General features: G+C 41.6%; 1 protein-coding gene across 4 annotated transcripts in view; it reads left to right on the top strand.

The window, feature by feature from the left end:
• Positions 1 to 2,514: 2,514 nt before the first annotated feature.
• Positions 2,515 to 15,793, top strand: part of LOC126291565 (nuclear RNA export factor 1-like) — a 199,749-nt gene continuing 186,470 nt past the window's right edge. For all 4 annotated transcript variants that reach the window (XM_049985085.1, XM_049985086.1, XM_049985087.1 and 1 more), the window contains exons 1-2: positions 2,515 to 2,653; positions 3,723 to 3,778. In XM_049985085.1, coding sequence (XP_049841042.1) covers positions 3,753 to 3,778 — 26 coding nt within the window. In that variant the 5' untranslated portion in view covers positions 2,515 to 2,653; positions 3,723 to 3,752. The remainder of the gene's footprint in view (positions 2,654 to 3,722; positions 3,779 to 15,793) is intronic.

The following is a 15,793-nucleotide window of genomic DNA, read 5'->3' on the forward strand; positions in this document are numbered from 1 at the left end:
GACCCTGTCCCACGTCGCTCCCGTTGTTTCGACTTCATTTCACAATTCACCACTGATGTCAGGCACATAAAGGGTGCCGACAATATTGTTGCTGATTTTCTTTCCCATGTCGATGCTGTATCTTCCCTTTTGGATCTTTCTGCTCTCCCTGAACTCCAATCCTCTGACGAAGATACACAGAAATTAATCTAAAACCCAGCTTCTTCTCTACACCTTGTCCTTACCACTTTTCCTGGTATTTCCGGGGTACTGAGTGGTTGTCAGACAGGCGAGGGGGATATTCCCAGATTGACTGAAGTATCCTATTTTTGCAAACAGAAACAATCAAACAGCCACATCTTTTCAGAAGTTATAATTTTATTTACTTTACAAGTCACATGCAAAGTTTTGCGAAAGTTTCATTTAAACTGTTTATATACATATGCAAGACGATACCATATTATGATATAAAATAGTTACAATTGTTGTTCTCTTCATTAAATAGTGATTTCTATGTGCCTCTTCTTCCTCGCAAATTGGTTAATTACATCGTCAATAGGACCATCAATGAGAGGGCGAGTGTTCAACAGAGCTAAGCCATTAGGCTGATCCTCCTTCACTGTCAACCTGACATGTCTTTGTATGCCGCAATGTTCAAAAACTTTTTTCTCCTGTAGCAGTAGATGCAGGTAGACAAGAAAATATTTTGTACAAAAATGTGCAAAGTAGGATAGTCAGTTCTAGGACAAACAGACAACGCTTGCATAACAGAATCACGATGTGTACACGAAAACAATAGAAAATTCGCGACTTTTCTCGAACACCAAAAAGAAATGCAGATGATAAACAGGTGTGGCCGAGCGGTTCTAGGCGCTTCAGTCTGGAAGTCGCAGGCTCGGATCCTGCCTCGGGCATGGATGTGTGTCATATTCTTAGGTTAATTAGGTTTAAGTAGTTCTAAGTTCTAGGGGACTGATGACCTCAGAAGTTATGTCCCATAGAGCCATTTGAACCATTTTTTGATTATATTTTCATGCAATTTGGGTGCATAGATCCTGACAAATCAGTACCCAGAACAACCACCTCTGGCTGTAATAACGGCTTTGATAGCCTGGGCATTGAGTCAAACAGAGCTTGGATGGCGTGTACAAGTACAGCTGTCCATGCAGCTTCAGCACAATACCACAGTTCATCAAGAATAGTGACTGGCTTATTGTGATGAGCCAGTTGCTCAGCCACCATTGACCAGACGTTTTCAATTGGTGAGAGATCTGGAGACTGTGCTGGCCAGGGCAGCAGTCGGATATTTTGTGTATCCAGAAAGGCCTGTACAGGACCTGCAAAATGCGATCGTGCATTATCCTGCAGAAATGTAGGGTTTCTCAGGGATCGAATGAAGGGTAGTGCCAAAGGTGGTAACACATCTGTAATGTAACGTCCACTGTTCAAAGTGCTGTCAATGCGAACAAGAGGTGACCGAGACGTGTATAGATTTCACTAGTAATTATAACACCACTTATCATTTGTACACCCAATCAACCACATAAATAAACAGCAGTTGGCATTCACTCTTTCGTGTTTATGCGGCTCAGTTCGTACTGCCCCGTCCCCTTCTGTGCGCGGGAAAGCTTTTTAATTTCTAGATGTGATTGGGATTCACCTGGCAGAGACATCATGTATGCTACGCACGCATTCAAAAATCACTTAATGACTCGTTCAGAAATGTCTTCAAACATATTGAAAATCGAAGTGGGATGCGTTTAAAAACATATGAATAATCGATAGACCAACGTGCGCCGAATGCTAGGCGCTTGGTGAAACAAGGTATTTTGCTTCAAGAATACAATTTGGCGCCCCCTGAAACTATCGCCGGGCAGATACCCCGGTTGCCCCTCCTCCCCCCCCCCCCTCCCGCCCCATAACAAAGCGTGAAGAAAAAAGGTTTACGTTAATTGCCTGAACTGGTCCTAGCCGGGCAGATGCAGTTCCTTCACTGATTTACATAGAATTTTACTAATACTGCGCTTGCCGATATTACAGAAATAAACTCTGAGCACTGGAACAAGCTGTCTGTCGTCAAACATCTCAAAGTTACTCCTAATATCTTGACGAACGCGACTGACTCTCTCATTAATATATTTTGCTTCTCTATTTTATCTCGTATGAACATTGGTAACTTTTACGATGCAGAACTCATCAGAAAATAACTTATGAAACATTTCGGGTCCGGGATTCTGATTTCAGAAAGTAAATTAACATGCGACCATTCGCTCCTTTTTTCAATCAATATCGGATCCATTTCCTCTTTTCGCTTTTTCCTATTGCTCTCAAGATTAGATAATATATTTGCAGCACACGCTTTCTTTTGGCTGTTCGACATCTTACCTTCTAAAATCGCGTTGTCAACTGACAATTTTTGTCAATGTTATTGATAGTGTGGCGTCGTTTCAAGAACATTGAAGGTTTGACGAACTAGTATTGTCAATAAATATTGAACGTGTTCAGGCCCCTAAACCTTAGGAATATCACTGAACTGCCCGTCGAGCTGCCTAAAATCTTTGTCGTATTTGTTTTGTGTTTACACTTCAGTGTTTTTGTGATAGTAGTAAGTGGAGGAGGGATACGTGAGTTACGTCAGTTGCAAAAACACACACATACTAATTTCAGTTTTCGGGTGAGTTTCAGAGCCTGTATATTTTGTGAAAGTTAAGTCATTTAAAGGTGGACATCGGTTTGTCAAGTTTTCCCTTCAGTATGACAGCGCAGTGGGCGTTTTCCCTTCAGTTTGACAGCGCAGTTGGACGTTGAATGGCATAGTTTATAACAAATTCCAGGGTGTGAAAAAGGACGAGAAACCAAATAAAACGAGGTTTCTGTAATCAAAAACTATGACTCGACTAGTAGGTAATAGTGTAGAGCTATTAATGTATCTGAATTAGAAAAGAGTTTTGAAATATTCATCTTTAAATAATAGCTACGGGGGGATTAGGATGTATAGGCCACCGGAAAAGAAAGGCGAGTTTGCTGCGTGATTACAGTTTCTTTGGTGAAGCTATGACATTCGTAAATGCACACCTTGTTTTGTTATTGTAAGTACTTACATTTACACAGGTTTTAAAAATTAATCCTACCGTGCCTGGTGCAAAACAGCTAAAGGATCACGGAAATGCTCTTCGAGGGTAAAGCCGTACCTTTAATGGTTAAGCCTCTCAGATCCTCCAGAGTACATGATTTGGGTTTCCCTACTATCTCCACCGAAATACTGTTGATTCTTTTACAACGAAATCCATCCTTACAGCTGTTTTCATTACTAGCATCTGTTTGTAATGTATATAAATAAATTACTGCATTGTTTAGTTTCATGACAAGCATATAGATTCTATTAAACTGCTGGATTGCATTTTTTGAATTTTAAGTTGGAATATTGAAGAGCAGCATGTGTTGAAGTGTTACAAGGGTTAACAGATGGTATGTGCGATTTTGGGTTCTGATTTTCAACATATTATTCAAGTTTGTGGTTTCCTCAGATTGGATCATACGAATGGTGTTCCCTTTGGGGTCAACACTGTTCATCAGAGATTGTGCTCTGCCCATAGTGATGTCAATGTCGCCCAGATATAGAAATACAAACTGATTTACTATTTCTGTAGGATTTCACCATTAACACCTTTGTAATTGCTTTGAATGAAAGTGTACAATGACATACGTGCAGTGATATAGAGAACACTTAATTTTTGCTTCAGGTGGGGTGCAGTGTTTCTGAGTTTTGAGTCATGGACTGGAGAGTCCCATATAATCAGTGAGTATTGATATCAGCTTGATTCACTATGGTGTACTATATTAATCTGCAGTGAAAATTGTATTTCTTATATAAACAAAGCTTATTATGTTTCTTTATTTACATACTGCAGTAGTGCTAAAAGTTGTCATTTGCATTGTGGTGTTAACAAAGAAGTAATTTGACTTGTGAATGCTAATTGAAGAAGTGACAACAATACAACCACACATGTAAATTGTATGTGGTTCCTGGTAATGGCTGTATTGACATGCAGCAGGACTTTCACACAAAAAGTTTGTTCCTAGTGTATCTTCTCTCTCCCCCTTGCCCTCCTCTCTTCCCCCTCCCCCTCTCCTCTTTCACCCCTCCACCTTCCCTCCATCCCCCTTCCCCTGCCTTCTTCCCTCCCCTTTGCCCCTCCCTCCAATCTTCCGCTTCTACCTCTCTTCACCGAGTGAGGTGGCGCAGTGGTTAGACACTGGACTCGCATTCGTGAGGATGACGGTTCAATCCTGCATCTGTCCTGATTTAGGTTTTGCGTGATTTCCCTAAATCGCTCCAGGCAAATACTGGGATGGTTCCTTTGAAAGGGCACGGCCAACGTCCTTCCCTGTCCTTCCCTAATCTGATGAGACCGATGACCTCACTGTCTGGTCTCCTTCCCCGAAGGCCCCAACCCCACCACTCTCCCTTCCCCCTCTCTCTTCCTCCAACCTCCCTCACCCCACTCTCTCTTGCTGATTCACCCTCCCAACAGCTAATTTCATGATAGTCACCATTTTTCGATGGGTGTTCACTATCTTTCTCTAAAATCCAACCTGTTACGGCCCCCACTCTGAATGCAGTTTTAAAGAATTAGCCAGACATATATTGTAAATGTATTATTTTTGAGGCTGAATACATTTTCCTTAAGATTCCTCCAATGAACCTCCTTTTCCGCCAATTTGTTTTACGTAGTTATTCTAATTTTTTGTTATTCCAGGTGCTTACTCTCATGTATTTAATGGTAGTTACTGTTCGCAGTGATTTGTCACGAATACTGTTATCAAGCAGTAGTGAAACTCTTTGTTTATTGTTTTGCAGTTTGATACATTTATTTATGGTCAGCGTCATCTTCTAGTCCCTGTTTCAACCATCTGTTCTCTGCAGGTCTTCATTGATGTAGTGCAACAGCTGTCCTATTGACAACAGCATTATCTGTGCTTCGTGGAGTGCCCAGCTTTGTCCACTAAATTGTTAATTTGTACTGTAAATGTTAATCATCCTATCATAGACCCTTGGGGTTAAGAATTATATGCTGAGATCTTGAATGTCCTGAAACCAAACAAAACTCTGATCCAGTACATAGTAAAACTGTATTTTGTTCATTAAACAATAGTGCAGAATTGTACTGAATGCCATTCAGAAGTATTAGAATATGGCTTCAACCTGGGCACCATTGTCTTTGGCACATTAGATTTTATGGATGAACAGAGTAGGGTGAGTTCTGCAGTACCTCTGTATCCATCTCTTGTTTTGGTGCCAGTACAGTCACTGAGTGAGAGAATAGATAATTTTGATGTGCAAATCGACTTTACAGAGACCAAAATTTCTTCTGATTTTTTATACAGATCAGTTTACAAATTTTTGCTTTAAAATTCATTGAGTACAATCCTCACAGTTGTGTTTGCTTCATTCAGCTTTTGTTTGTCAACTGAGCTTTGTTCTTTGCTCTCTGCCTAAGTCAGTGACTCAACTTTCGTTGGCTTTGTAGCAACTTTGTGTCATGGGTCATTCCATGTCAAGTGGCCTAAGAGTTCCCACTCGACCATCTCCAATTTCGATGAAATTTTTACAGGATGTACATATAACCCGTACATGAAGCACTACCAAATCACAGCTTCATAAGTAGTATGGTGGGGGCACTAGCCACCTTTTCGTAAAGGCTCGTTTTTTGACATTGCGACTGAAATGAATAAATTATCAACTTTGTTTTACCATTGTTCAGGATCTAAGAGACCTGTCGTGCTGAAACTTTGTGATCCTGTTCAACTTTTTTGATACATTAACTTAGTTGTAGTACAAAAGGTTAAACTATGGTAAGTTCGTCAGAGTGTGCTCTCAAAGTGGCTCATAAATCTTGTGCCAAATTTTGACTCTGTTTTATTGCCTTTTATCTACTGAAAGAGTAACTTTCTGAAGCTAATACTTTATTGTCTGCAGCATGTCATAAATCTCTGCAAGTGGCACCCAGATTGCCCAAATAATAACTGAGTTATCAAAGTTCAAAGTGTGCTAAAACATTTAATTAGTCAAATTTGGCTCACTTTCAGAAAGTCATATCTCAAAAGGGGTTACTCAAGTTTTATTTATCTTGGCACCATTGAAAAGAGCTCACCTTGTTTGATCAGAAAAAGTTGTTTTTATTTTGGTGACTTTGCATTTAAGAACAAATAAACTTATATTTTCATTAATTACATTTCTCGACATTGTGACATAAATCAATAAATGATCAACTTTGATTTACTATTACTCAAGATCCAAAAGCCCTGTCATGCTGAAACTTTGTGATCCATTTCAACTTTTTGGGTACAATATTTTACCTGTAAAACAAAAGGTCAAACTATGATAAATTCATCTTAGTATACTATCAGAGTGGTTCATAAACCTTGTTGTACCAAATTTTGACTATAATTTATTGAATTGTATCTACCGAAAGAATAACTTTCTGAAGCTGATACTTTCGTTATCTGCAACTTGTCAGCATGTCATAAAGCTGTGCAAGTAGCATCCATATTGCTCAGATAATAACTGAGTTATATGAGCTCATCATGTCTTATCTGAAAAAGTTGTTTTTATTTTGGAGACAGGCCAGTTTAGTGCCCACAATGGAGTTTGGTAACCTGCTTCGACAATCAGTCTGAAGCACACTGTTGTGTAGTGAAGAGTGTTCAAATGTTGTGTGTGCCTTTTTAAGTGATGTAAAGTGTGTTGTAATTACTGGATATACCTCTTTTTTGGTAATAAAAATTATTTCAATGTATGGGGTGACTCTTTAAAAATGTTTATCAGGTTATTTCATTTTTTTCTTATATTCTCAAGGAAGTTCCCATTATCTATGATTGTTTAATATTTTTTAGTTGAAAAAATTCACCACTTCTAATTTATCTACTATTGAAACAAATGGCAATTGGAAGCATAAATTTAATTGTAGTGTAATGTATATCAACAAGGTTTCAGTACCATGTGTCATTGCCTTGTAGATAATTCTGCATGTCATCTGAAAACATACACACATCAACAAGGCTTCATTCCAATCAAAGAATTTTCAGTAGAGCAACAGGAATTAATAAACCAAAGAAGTGAGATATGTCTCACTGAAAATGCACAAATATGCTTTCATCACAAAGCAATATATGTGGACAAATATGACTTTCTACAGAGATCTTGTTGTAATCCTTTTGGTACAAAGAACCATTCTGTTAAAAAGGGTTTATGGATTGTCAGTGTGGAAACAGCAAAACAATTGCAAGCTGTGAATAAGAGCAATGTGAAACCTGGTCAGAAGATCTGTCCAACTTGCAGAGAACAATTTATAACAAAGGATGCAGAAAAATCACAATCAACTTCAAACCGGTCTGAAGATGAAGCATAGCCAGAAGTATCAATCGGTTCAAGTCTAACTGCTTTTGGGGTCTTCCCTCTAAAATTTCAGAGAGTGTCAAAAAGGGATGTGAAAGGTTACGCAAAACAAAAAATAAGCAAAGCTCAAGAGGCAATTGCAAATAACATTTCTACTGCTGGAGGATTCGCCCCAAAAGATCTTCAAACACCTAGTACAAGCAAGACATGTTCTGATTGTGAAGATTATAAGCATCTGGTTAAAGAATTGAAAGAGAAGTTGCAATTGTCAAGGCAGCCTGAAAAATGAAAAATTGCAAAATATTGACATTAGTAACACAAAGCTGGACTATAAGAGAGACAATGCAAGCATTTGGTGTTTCAGAGAGGATGATAAAAGCAGCCAGGAAGTTACAGGCAGAAAATTGTGTATAAGCTCTTCCATAGAACAAGTGTGGCAAGAACATTCCAGATGCCATAAAAGAAAGAGTGGTAACATTTTTTTCAGAATGAGGAATTTAGCTGAATTTGTCCAGGTAAAAAAGACTGTGTATCAATTAGGATAGAAGGAAAGAAAGTTTTGATGCAAAAATACCTTCTTCTGAATAATTTGAAAGAAATGTTGCTGCATATCGACTTCAATATGAGCCTGAAATTGGTTTTTCCAAATTTTGCGAATTGAGGGCAAAATAGTGCATCACTGTGGGTGCAGTAGAAACCCACTCAGTCTGTTCAAATGGCTCTGAGCACTATGGGACTTAACTTCTGAGGTCATCAGTCCCCTAGAACTCAGAACTACTTAAACCTAACTAACCTAAGGACATTACACGCATCCATGCGGTCGCGCGGTTCTAGACTGTATCACCTGGAACCGCTCGGCCACTCTGGCAGTCTGTGTTTGTACTTTACACCAAAATGTGAAACTGATGCTTGCAAGCACTCCAGTTAAAGAAGATTATAAGAGTCGGATTGCTAAAACAGTGTGTGATCTGGAGTCCAAAGACTCCACGCTTCATCGCTGTGAAATCTGTCCACGAAAATAACTACTGGAACAGTTTTTAGAAAGTAGTTTTGAAGACAGTGATTCAGATGATACCACTGAGTTCAAACAGCGGGTGCCCACTAATAGAGATACATTAGAAACCAAGCAGATGACCACTAAGGATTTTGTTGAAGATCTGATTTAAAAAATTGACAAACATTCCACTCATCATTATGTTGGAAAGTACCAGAGCAAGCACCTAAAATGCATAAAAGAAAGCTGTGAGCCAACTGAACTGATTGTATTAATGGACTTTCCTGAAAATTATTCCTTCATTGTCCAGCTTGCAGCTCAAGGTTTTCACTGGAGTAACAGCCAAGCAGCTTTACACCCATTTGTTGTGTACTTCAGAAATAACTTGGACGTCAGCAGCATAGCGAATCTGTGCCCCTTCAAACACCTTTAGAAGCGGTAGCTGTTAGGCTAAAGGCAATGCAGGAAATTAACATCTGAAATATCTACCTTCCTCCAGATACTGACTGGCTAATACTTACCGGGGCTGACTGGGATTCTTTCACCTCTGGTATCACTGTTGGATCTCCATCGCATGGAAACGTCGACAAGGTGATCCAGACCATTACTACTGCCACTGTGTCTGCAGCTGAAACTGGAATCCCTTGTTCGTCAGTTTCCCCCGGCGGAAGACAGTGCCTTGGTAGTTGCCAGAAACCACAGTAGCTGTTAGTGATCGTAGGTGGGCGTTACAGTGTTAAAAGCAGTGCCCACCACTGGATCATCTCATTGCCTTCAAACAGCTCTGTACCCAGGTCTCTCAATAACTCAAACAACAGAAGTGGGAGTGTTGGGACAATACCTCACCACCATTGATCTACTAACTTCTACTACTCAGGTTTCGACCAAGCTCAGATACCTTTATGCATATCAGACATCTGAAGGTCTACCTGGGATTTCTCCATATGGTGTTGTTTATACTGAGTCAGATGCAATCGCAGAACATTATGATCGAACTTCTGTGTCTGAGAATTACCATCCCACCTTTCATACCATAAAACAACGGGCAGAACATCAACATCAACAGCTGCCTTTTGCTACACTCAGCCCTGAGCCGTATAATGCTCCATTCACTGAGTGCATATTTCTCAGTGCCTTTGCAGATTTCCTGACACATCCCCTGGGCCAGACAGCATCCGTCACCAAATCTGTCAAGTGGGTTACCAGTCCACTCCTTGCCGTCTTCAACCGCATCTGGATTGATGGTGAATTCCTGTCACAAAGGCGAGAAAGTATCATCATTCCAGTTCTAAAACCTGGTAAGAATCCACTAGATATGGATAGCTTATGTCCTATTAACCTCAGTAACATTCTGTGCAAGCTGCTTGAATGTGTGGTGAGCCATCAGTTGCATTCGCTTGTCCTCGTAGCCTTCTGGCTCTGTCTCAGGGTGGTTTTGCCAAGGTCGCTCCACCACTGACAATTTGTTATACGTGGAGTCTGCTATCGGAACAACTTTTCCTGCTGTAATCAACTTATTGCTATCTTTCTTGACCTGACGAAGACCTATGATACCACTTGGCGACACTACAACCTCACTAATCTGTGAGAGTGGGATCTCAGGGGCCCGCTCCCAATTTTTATACAGAATTTTTTGTTGCTCCACACGTTCAGTGCTCGACTTCACAGTTCCCCCCATGTCCAAGAGAATGGGATCCCGCAGGGCTGTGTACTAAGCATCCCACTCTTTTCGGTGGCCATTAATGGTCTCGAAGCAGCAGTCAGGTCCTCAGTAATCACCCTTCATATATGCTGACAACTTTTGTATTTGCTTCTGCTCATCTGCTATTGGTGTGGCTGAATGTCAACTGCAGGCAGCCATACCAAAGGCACAGTCATGGACACTCACCCCCTGACTTCCAGTTTTCAGCACCAAAACTTGCGTCACGTACTTCTGTCGTCATTGTACTGTCCACTGACATCCAGAACTTTACGTCAATGACCAACTACTTAACGTAGTGGATATGTGTCACTTTTTGGGACTGATTTTTGATGCCCGCTTAACTTGGCAATCCCATCTTTGTCAGATTAAGCAGATTTGCCGGTGGCATCTTAACATTCTCTGATGTCTGAATCTAACCGACCGGGATACAGTTTGCCCTACATTGTTGCAGCTGTACAAACACCTCGTACAGTCCCATCTCAATCTCAATTATGGGAGCCTGGCGTATGGTTCAGCGTCACCCTCAGTATTGCAGATGCTGGATCCTTTACACAATTGTTGAGGTTGACTTGTGACGGGAGCTTTCCGAACGAGCCCAGTGAACACTCTACTCATGGAAGCTCGGTTTCCACCATTGCAGATCAGGCAGCAACAGCTGCTTGTCAATTATACTGCGCATATTTGCAGCTTGCCTAAACACCCAAATTGCTGACTCGTTTTTCCTAGCATGGCAACCCATCTCCCGTGACAGTGGTCCATATCAGGTCCCCCTGTGGGCCCAGGGGTTAGAATAGGCCCGAGGTATTTCTGCCTGTTGTAAGAGGTGACTAAAAGGAGTCTCACACCTTTCAGCCTTTATGTGATGGTCCCCTGTAAGGTTTGACCTTCATTTCTCAAAATTTTCTTGAAGAGTGAGCCAATTGGGGAAGGGTGCCTTACATGGTGCAACGTGTCCATTGTGCATTTATATCTTTAGCCCACTTCCTCATTGTGGCATTGCAGTCCCACTCATGACTTCTGCATTTCGAATTGCTCCTCAAATACTGGAGTTGCTGAGAGGCACCGACAGGGAGCCATTCACAAGGCGCAGTCATGGGCTCTAGCCCACGGCTTCCAGTTTTCAGATGTGAAGTCGTGTGTCATGCACTTCTATCGCTGTCGTACCATTCATCTGGAACCTGAACTTTATCTTACTGATGATCTGCTCACTGTAGTGGAGATGTATCGCTTCTTAGGACTGGTTTTTGATACCAAATTGACTTGGCTACCTCACCTTCGTCAGCTTAAGCAGGAGTGCTGGCAGTACCTCAATGTTCTCCACTTCCTGAGCAACACTAACTGCAGTGCAGATCGCTCTATACTGCTGCAGCTCTACCGAGCTCTTGTTCAATCCCACCTTGACTATTGGAGTCTGGTTAAAGGTTCGGCTGCACCCTCAGTGTTGCATTTACTTGACCCAGTGCACCATTGTGGCGTTTGCCTAGTGACGGGAGCTTTTAGAACAAGTCCAGTGTCCTGGTGGAGGCCGGAGTCCCTCTGTTGTAGGTCCAACATGTGTAACTGCTCGCCAGTTATGTTGCACACATTCATAGTTCTTCTGAGCTTCCAAATTACCATCTCCTTTTCCCATCCATGGCAGTTCTCCCCCATCGGTGGCCCATGTCAGGGCTCACGATTGAGGTTCGCATGCGATCCCTTCTCTCCAAATTGGAGTCCTTCTCTTTACCATCTCTACTTGGGGTCCATTCCTGTACACCTCCATGGTGTACACCTTGGCCGAAACTTTATCTGGAACTTTTGCATGGCCTAAGTGCTCCACTAACCCTGTAGCTCTCTGCTGGCTCTTCCTTTTGATTCTTGATGTGTTCTGGGGCTCTGAAGTCATTTACACCGATGGCTGATGGTAATGTTGGTTTCACCTATGTCCACAGAGTCCATATTGAACAGCATTCCTTGCCCACTGGCTGCAGTGTATTCACTGCAGAGCTTGTGGCCATATTTCGTGCACTTCAGTACATCCGTTCCTGTTCTGATGCGTCTTTTTTTGTTCTGACTCCCTGAGCAGCTTACAAGCTATCAACTAGTGCTGCCCTCGCCGTCCTGTGGTAGCAAACATCCATGAGTCTATCTCTGCCCTGGAATGGTCCAGTCGTTCAGTGGTGTTTGTGTGGACCACAGGACACATTAGAATCCCAGGCAACAAACTTGCTGACAGGCTGGCCAAACAGGCTACGTGGAAACTTTTCCTGGAGATGGGCATCTCTGAAACTGACCTTTGTTCTGTCTTACGCCGCAAGGCTTTGGGAGACAGTGGCATAACAGTATGCACAACAAACTGTGTGTCATTAAGGAGACTGCGAATGTGTGGAAGTCTTCCCTTCTCACAGGGAATTAGTTGTCCTTTGATGGCTCCACATTGGCCATATGTGGCTCACATGTGGTTACCTCCTCTGTCGTGAGGACCCACCTCAGTGTTGCTGTGGCTCCCAAATGATAGTCTTTCACCTCTTGCTGGATTTTCCACTTTTAGCTGCTCTGCGGCGGCCTTTTAACTTTCCCAGCACCCTACCTTCGGTGTTGGGTGACAATGCCTCAACAGCAGCTTTAGGTTTATGTTTTATTTGTGAGGGTGGTTTTTATCATCTGATCTGAGTTTTAGTGCATGTCCTTTGTCCCTCTGTGTCCTCCACCCTAGGGCTTTTAGGGTGGCGGTTTTAATGTGTTGCAGAGTGGCTGGATTCTTCTCTTTTATTCTCATGGTCAGCCAGCCATGCTTTCTTGTTTTTAATTTCTTCTCACCGTTCCTTACGTCTCTGTGATTTTTCTTGTCCCGTTTTGCCCATTGTAGTGTGTGTTGTCCTTCTGTCATTCTTCTAGTTCTTTCTATTTTCTGTTATTGTGCCGTATGTCTTCTTTGTTTTCTTCTTTCCCTTGGGTAATTGTTCCACTGGGAACAAGGGACCGATGACCTTGCAGTTTGGTCCCTTTCCCTTCACTTTTAAACCAACCAACCAGATCAGGGGTTACAATTGCAGTCCATGTCAGGTCTTTTTACACTGAACTTGAGTCTTTCCCTCTCCCGATTTTCCTCCAAATCCACTCACGTCAACGTCCATGGTCGGTGCCTTGGCCACAGCTTCATGTGGAGCCATCACAAGGCACAAAAGACTCAGGTCCTCCTGAGGCCCTCCGCCACCAGTTTTTCTCTATTCTTTGCAAGGTCCAGGGCTCATAAATAGCCTACACTGATGGCTTGATGGTTCATTGTCACACTGGCTTCACTTATGCTCACACTGGACATACTGAACAGCAGTAATTGCTGGATAGCTGCAGTGTTTCCGCTGCAGAGTCAGTGGCCATATCTCATGCTCTTGAGCGTATTTGCTCCTGCGCAGGTGAGTCCTTCCTCATCTGTAGTGAATTCTTAAGCAACCTACAAGCTCTCCACCAGTGCTTTCCTCAACATCTTTTGGTAATGACTATCCATGGGTCTGTTTATCCCCTTGTAAACCATGGACATTCAGTGGCTTTCATGTGGATCCCAGGCTACCGGTAAACCATCTCTGGAGATCGGGACATTGGAGACAGATCTCCGATCAGTCTTACGCTGTTAAGTTTTCGGGGTCTCGGGGTCTGGAATACCGAGTGGCATACACTAAGTACACCAAATAAATTACATTTTATCATGGAGACAACCAATGTGTGGAGTTCATCCATGTGAGCCACTCACAGTGACCCTGTTGTCCTTTGCCGCCTCTGCATCGTCCATACTTGGCTGAATCACGGTCACCTCCTTCATCGTGAGGACCTACCCCAGTGTTGCTGGAGCTCTTGATTGACAGTAGTCCATATTTTTTTTGACTGCCCTAATCTAGCCACCTTGAGGCTGTCTTTTAACCTTCCTGACTCATTACCTATGTTATTAGGTGATAATACGTCAATGGCTGATCTACTTTTACCTTTTATTCGAGAGGGGTGTTTTTATCGCTCAGTCTAAGGGAGGGTGTGTAGCCTTCTCTCCCAGGCCTTCAACCTATTTCAGTTTTAACTCGTCCTCCCTCTCCCTGGTGCTGTCTGTCTGACATTGTGTTCATATTTTTACTATCTATGTTTCTCTTGTCTTGTGCTTTTAGGTCAGAGATTTTAGTGTGTTGCAGAGTGGCTGGCTCACTTTTAACTTGCTTCTTTCATTTTCTCCTTCTGTGTGGTTATACAGTTCTTTTTTATGCATTTTGTTCATTTCCACAATTTTAAGTGATTCATTTGGGGTATGGTTTCATCCAAGACCTGTGTGACCTTGGGAAAAGGGACTGATAAACCTGCAGTTTAGTCCCTTTACTCCCCAAAACCAACCAACCTACCAACCTTTACCTCCTGGATTCCTACTTGTTGCTGTTGATGCCACCTCCTTATACACCAACATCCCTCATGTCCATGGTCTTATTGCTGTTGAACACTACCTTTTCCAATGTCCTTCAGACTCTAAATCCACTACCTTGTTCCTCATACTCCTTACTAACTTGGTCTTAATCCACAACTACTTCTTATTTGAATGGAAGGTACAGGGTGACAATTATTGAACTAGATGAAGAAATTGTAAATTAGTTACAAATTACGGCATGCACGTACTTGATTCAATATTAAATGCCACTACAGTTATTTAGATTTAGGTTATGACATGCTCAGTATGCCTGCAATCATTAGTGACGATATGGTACTGACAGTGAAATTCTGCATGACCCTCTGATGTGTCAGAACATTGATGCTGTCAATGACCTGAATGGCTGTTTTCTGCTCAGCAATGTTTTTAGAGTTATTGCTGCACATCTTGTCTTCAATATAGCTCCACAGAAAGGAGTTGCATGTGTTCTGCTCCGGAGAATATGGTGGCCAATTGAGGCCCATGCCAGTGGCCTCTTGGTACCCCGGAGCCAGAATGCAGTCCCCAAAGTGCTCTTTCAGGATGTCAAACACACTCCTGCTAGATAAGATAAGATAATATAAGATACTTTATTGTCACATAACATGTTTTTATACAATCATTCGATTGAGAACATTGGTGACTCGTCAGTCTTTAGCCTAAGTTGTTACAGTATTTTATATACTACAGGAAATACGTCATATATACATACATACATTGCTTATTATAATAAAAATACAAAATTATATTTTAAATCTTTTCCTAACTCACTGAATCATTACTATAGCCTTCACACACCTATATGAAGTATGGATGTACTGAACGGGACACAAACCACCATATAATTCTATATATAAACATGAATATAAAGTGAATGTGTATACTTTGTATCTATATGGCTTCGAAAGTATACCATTTGTACTTGCATCTTTACTCCCTATTCCTATTTATAAATTCTTCTAAACTATAATATTGCTTTTTATTCATTTAGAAATTCTTCTAGACTATAATAACATTTGCTTTTTAGGTATGTGGCAATGGTCCCCAATGCGGATTCACCAAATATTGACCTTATCTTACTTCTGATCTTCAGAGCCATGTAATATGGAGTATTTTCATATACTGTGAGTCGGTGACAAGGTAGCATGTATTTCAATTTATGTCTAGTTTCATAGGCATGTGTGGATGTATTTCCTTCAAACAGATGTGAGTTTTTCTGTTCAAAGAGAAGTATTTCATATATGAAGATGGAAGGGATTGTCATGAAGTCCAGGCTTTTGAATAGTGGTTTGCATGAAT

Source organism: Schistocerca gregaria, chromosome 9 (assembly GCF_023897955.1).
Source record: "Schistocerca gregaria isolate iqSchGreg1 chromosome 9, iqSchGreg1.2, whole genome shotgun sequence".
Classification (NCBI taxonomy): domain Eukaryota; kingdom Metazoa; phylum Arthropoda; class Insecta; order Orthoptera; family Acrididae; genus Schistocerca; species Schistocerca gregaria.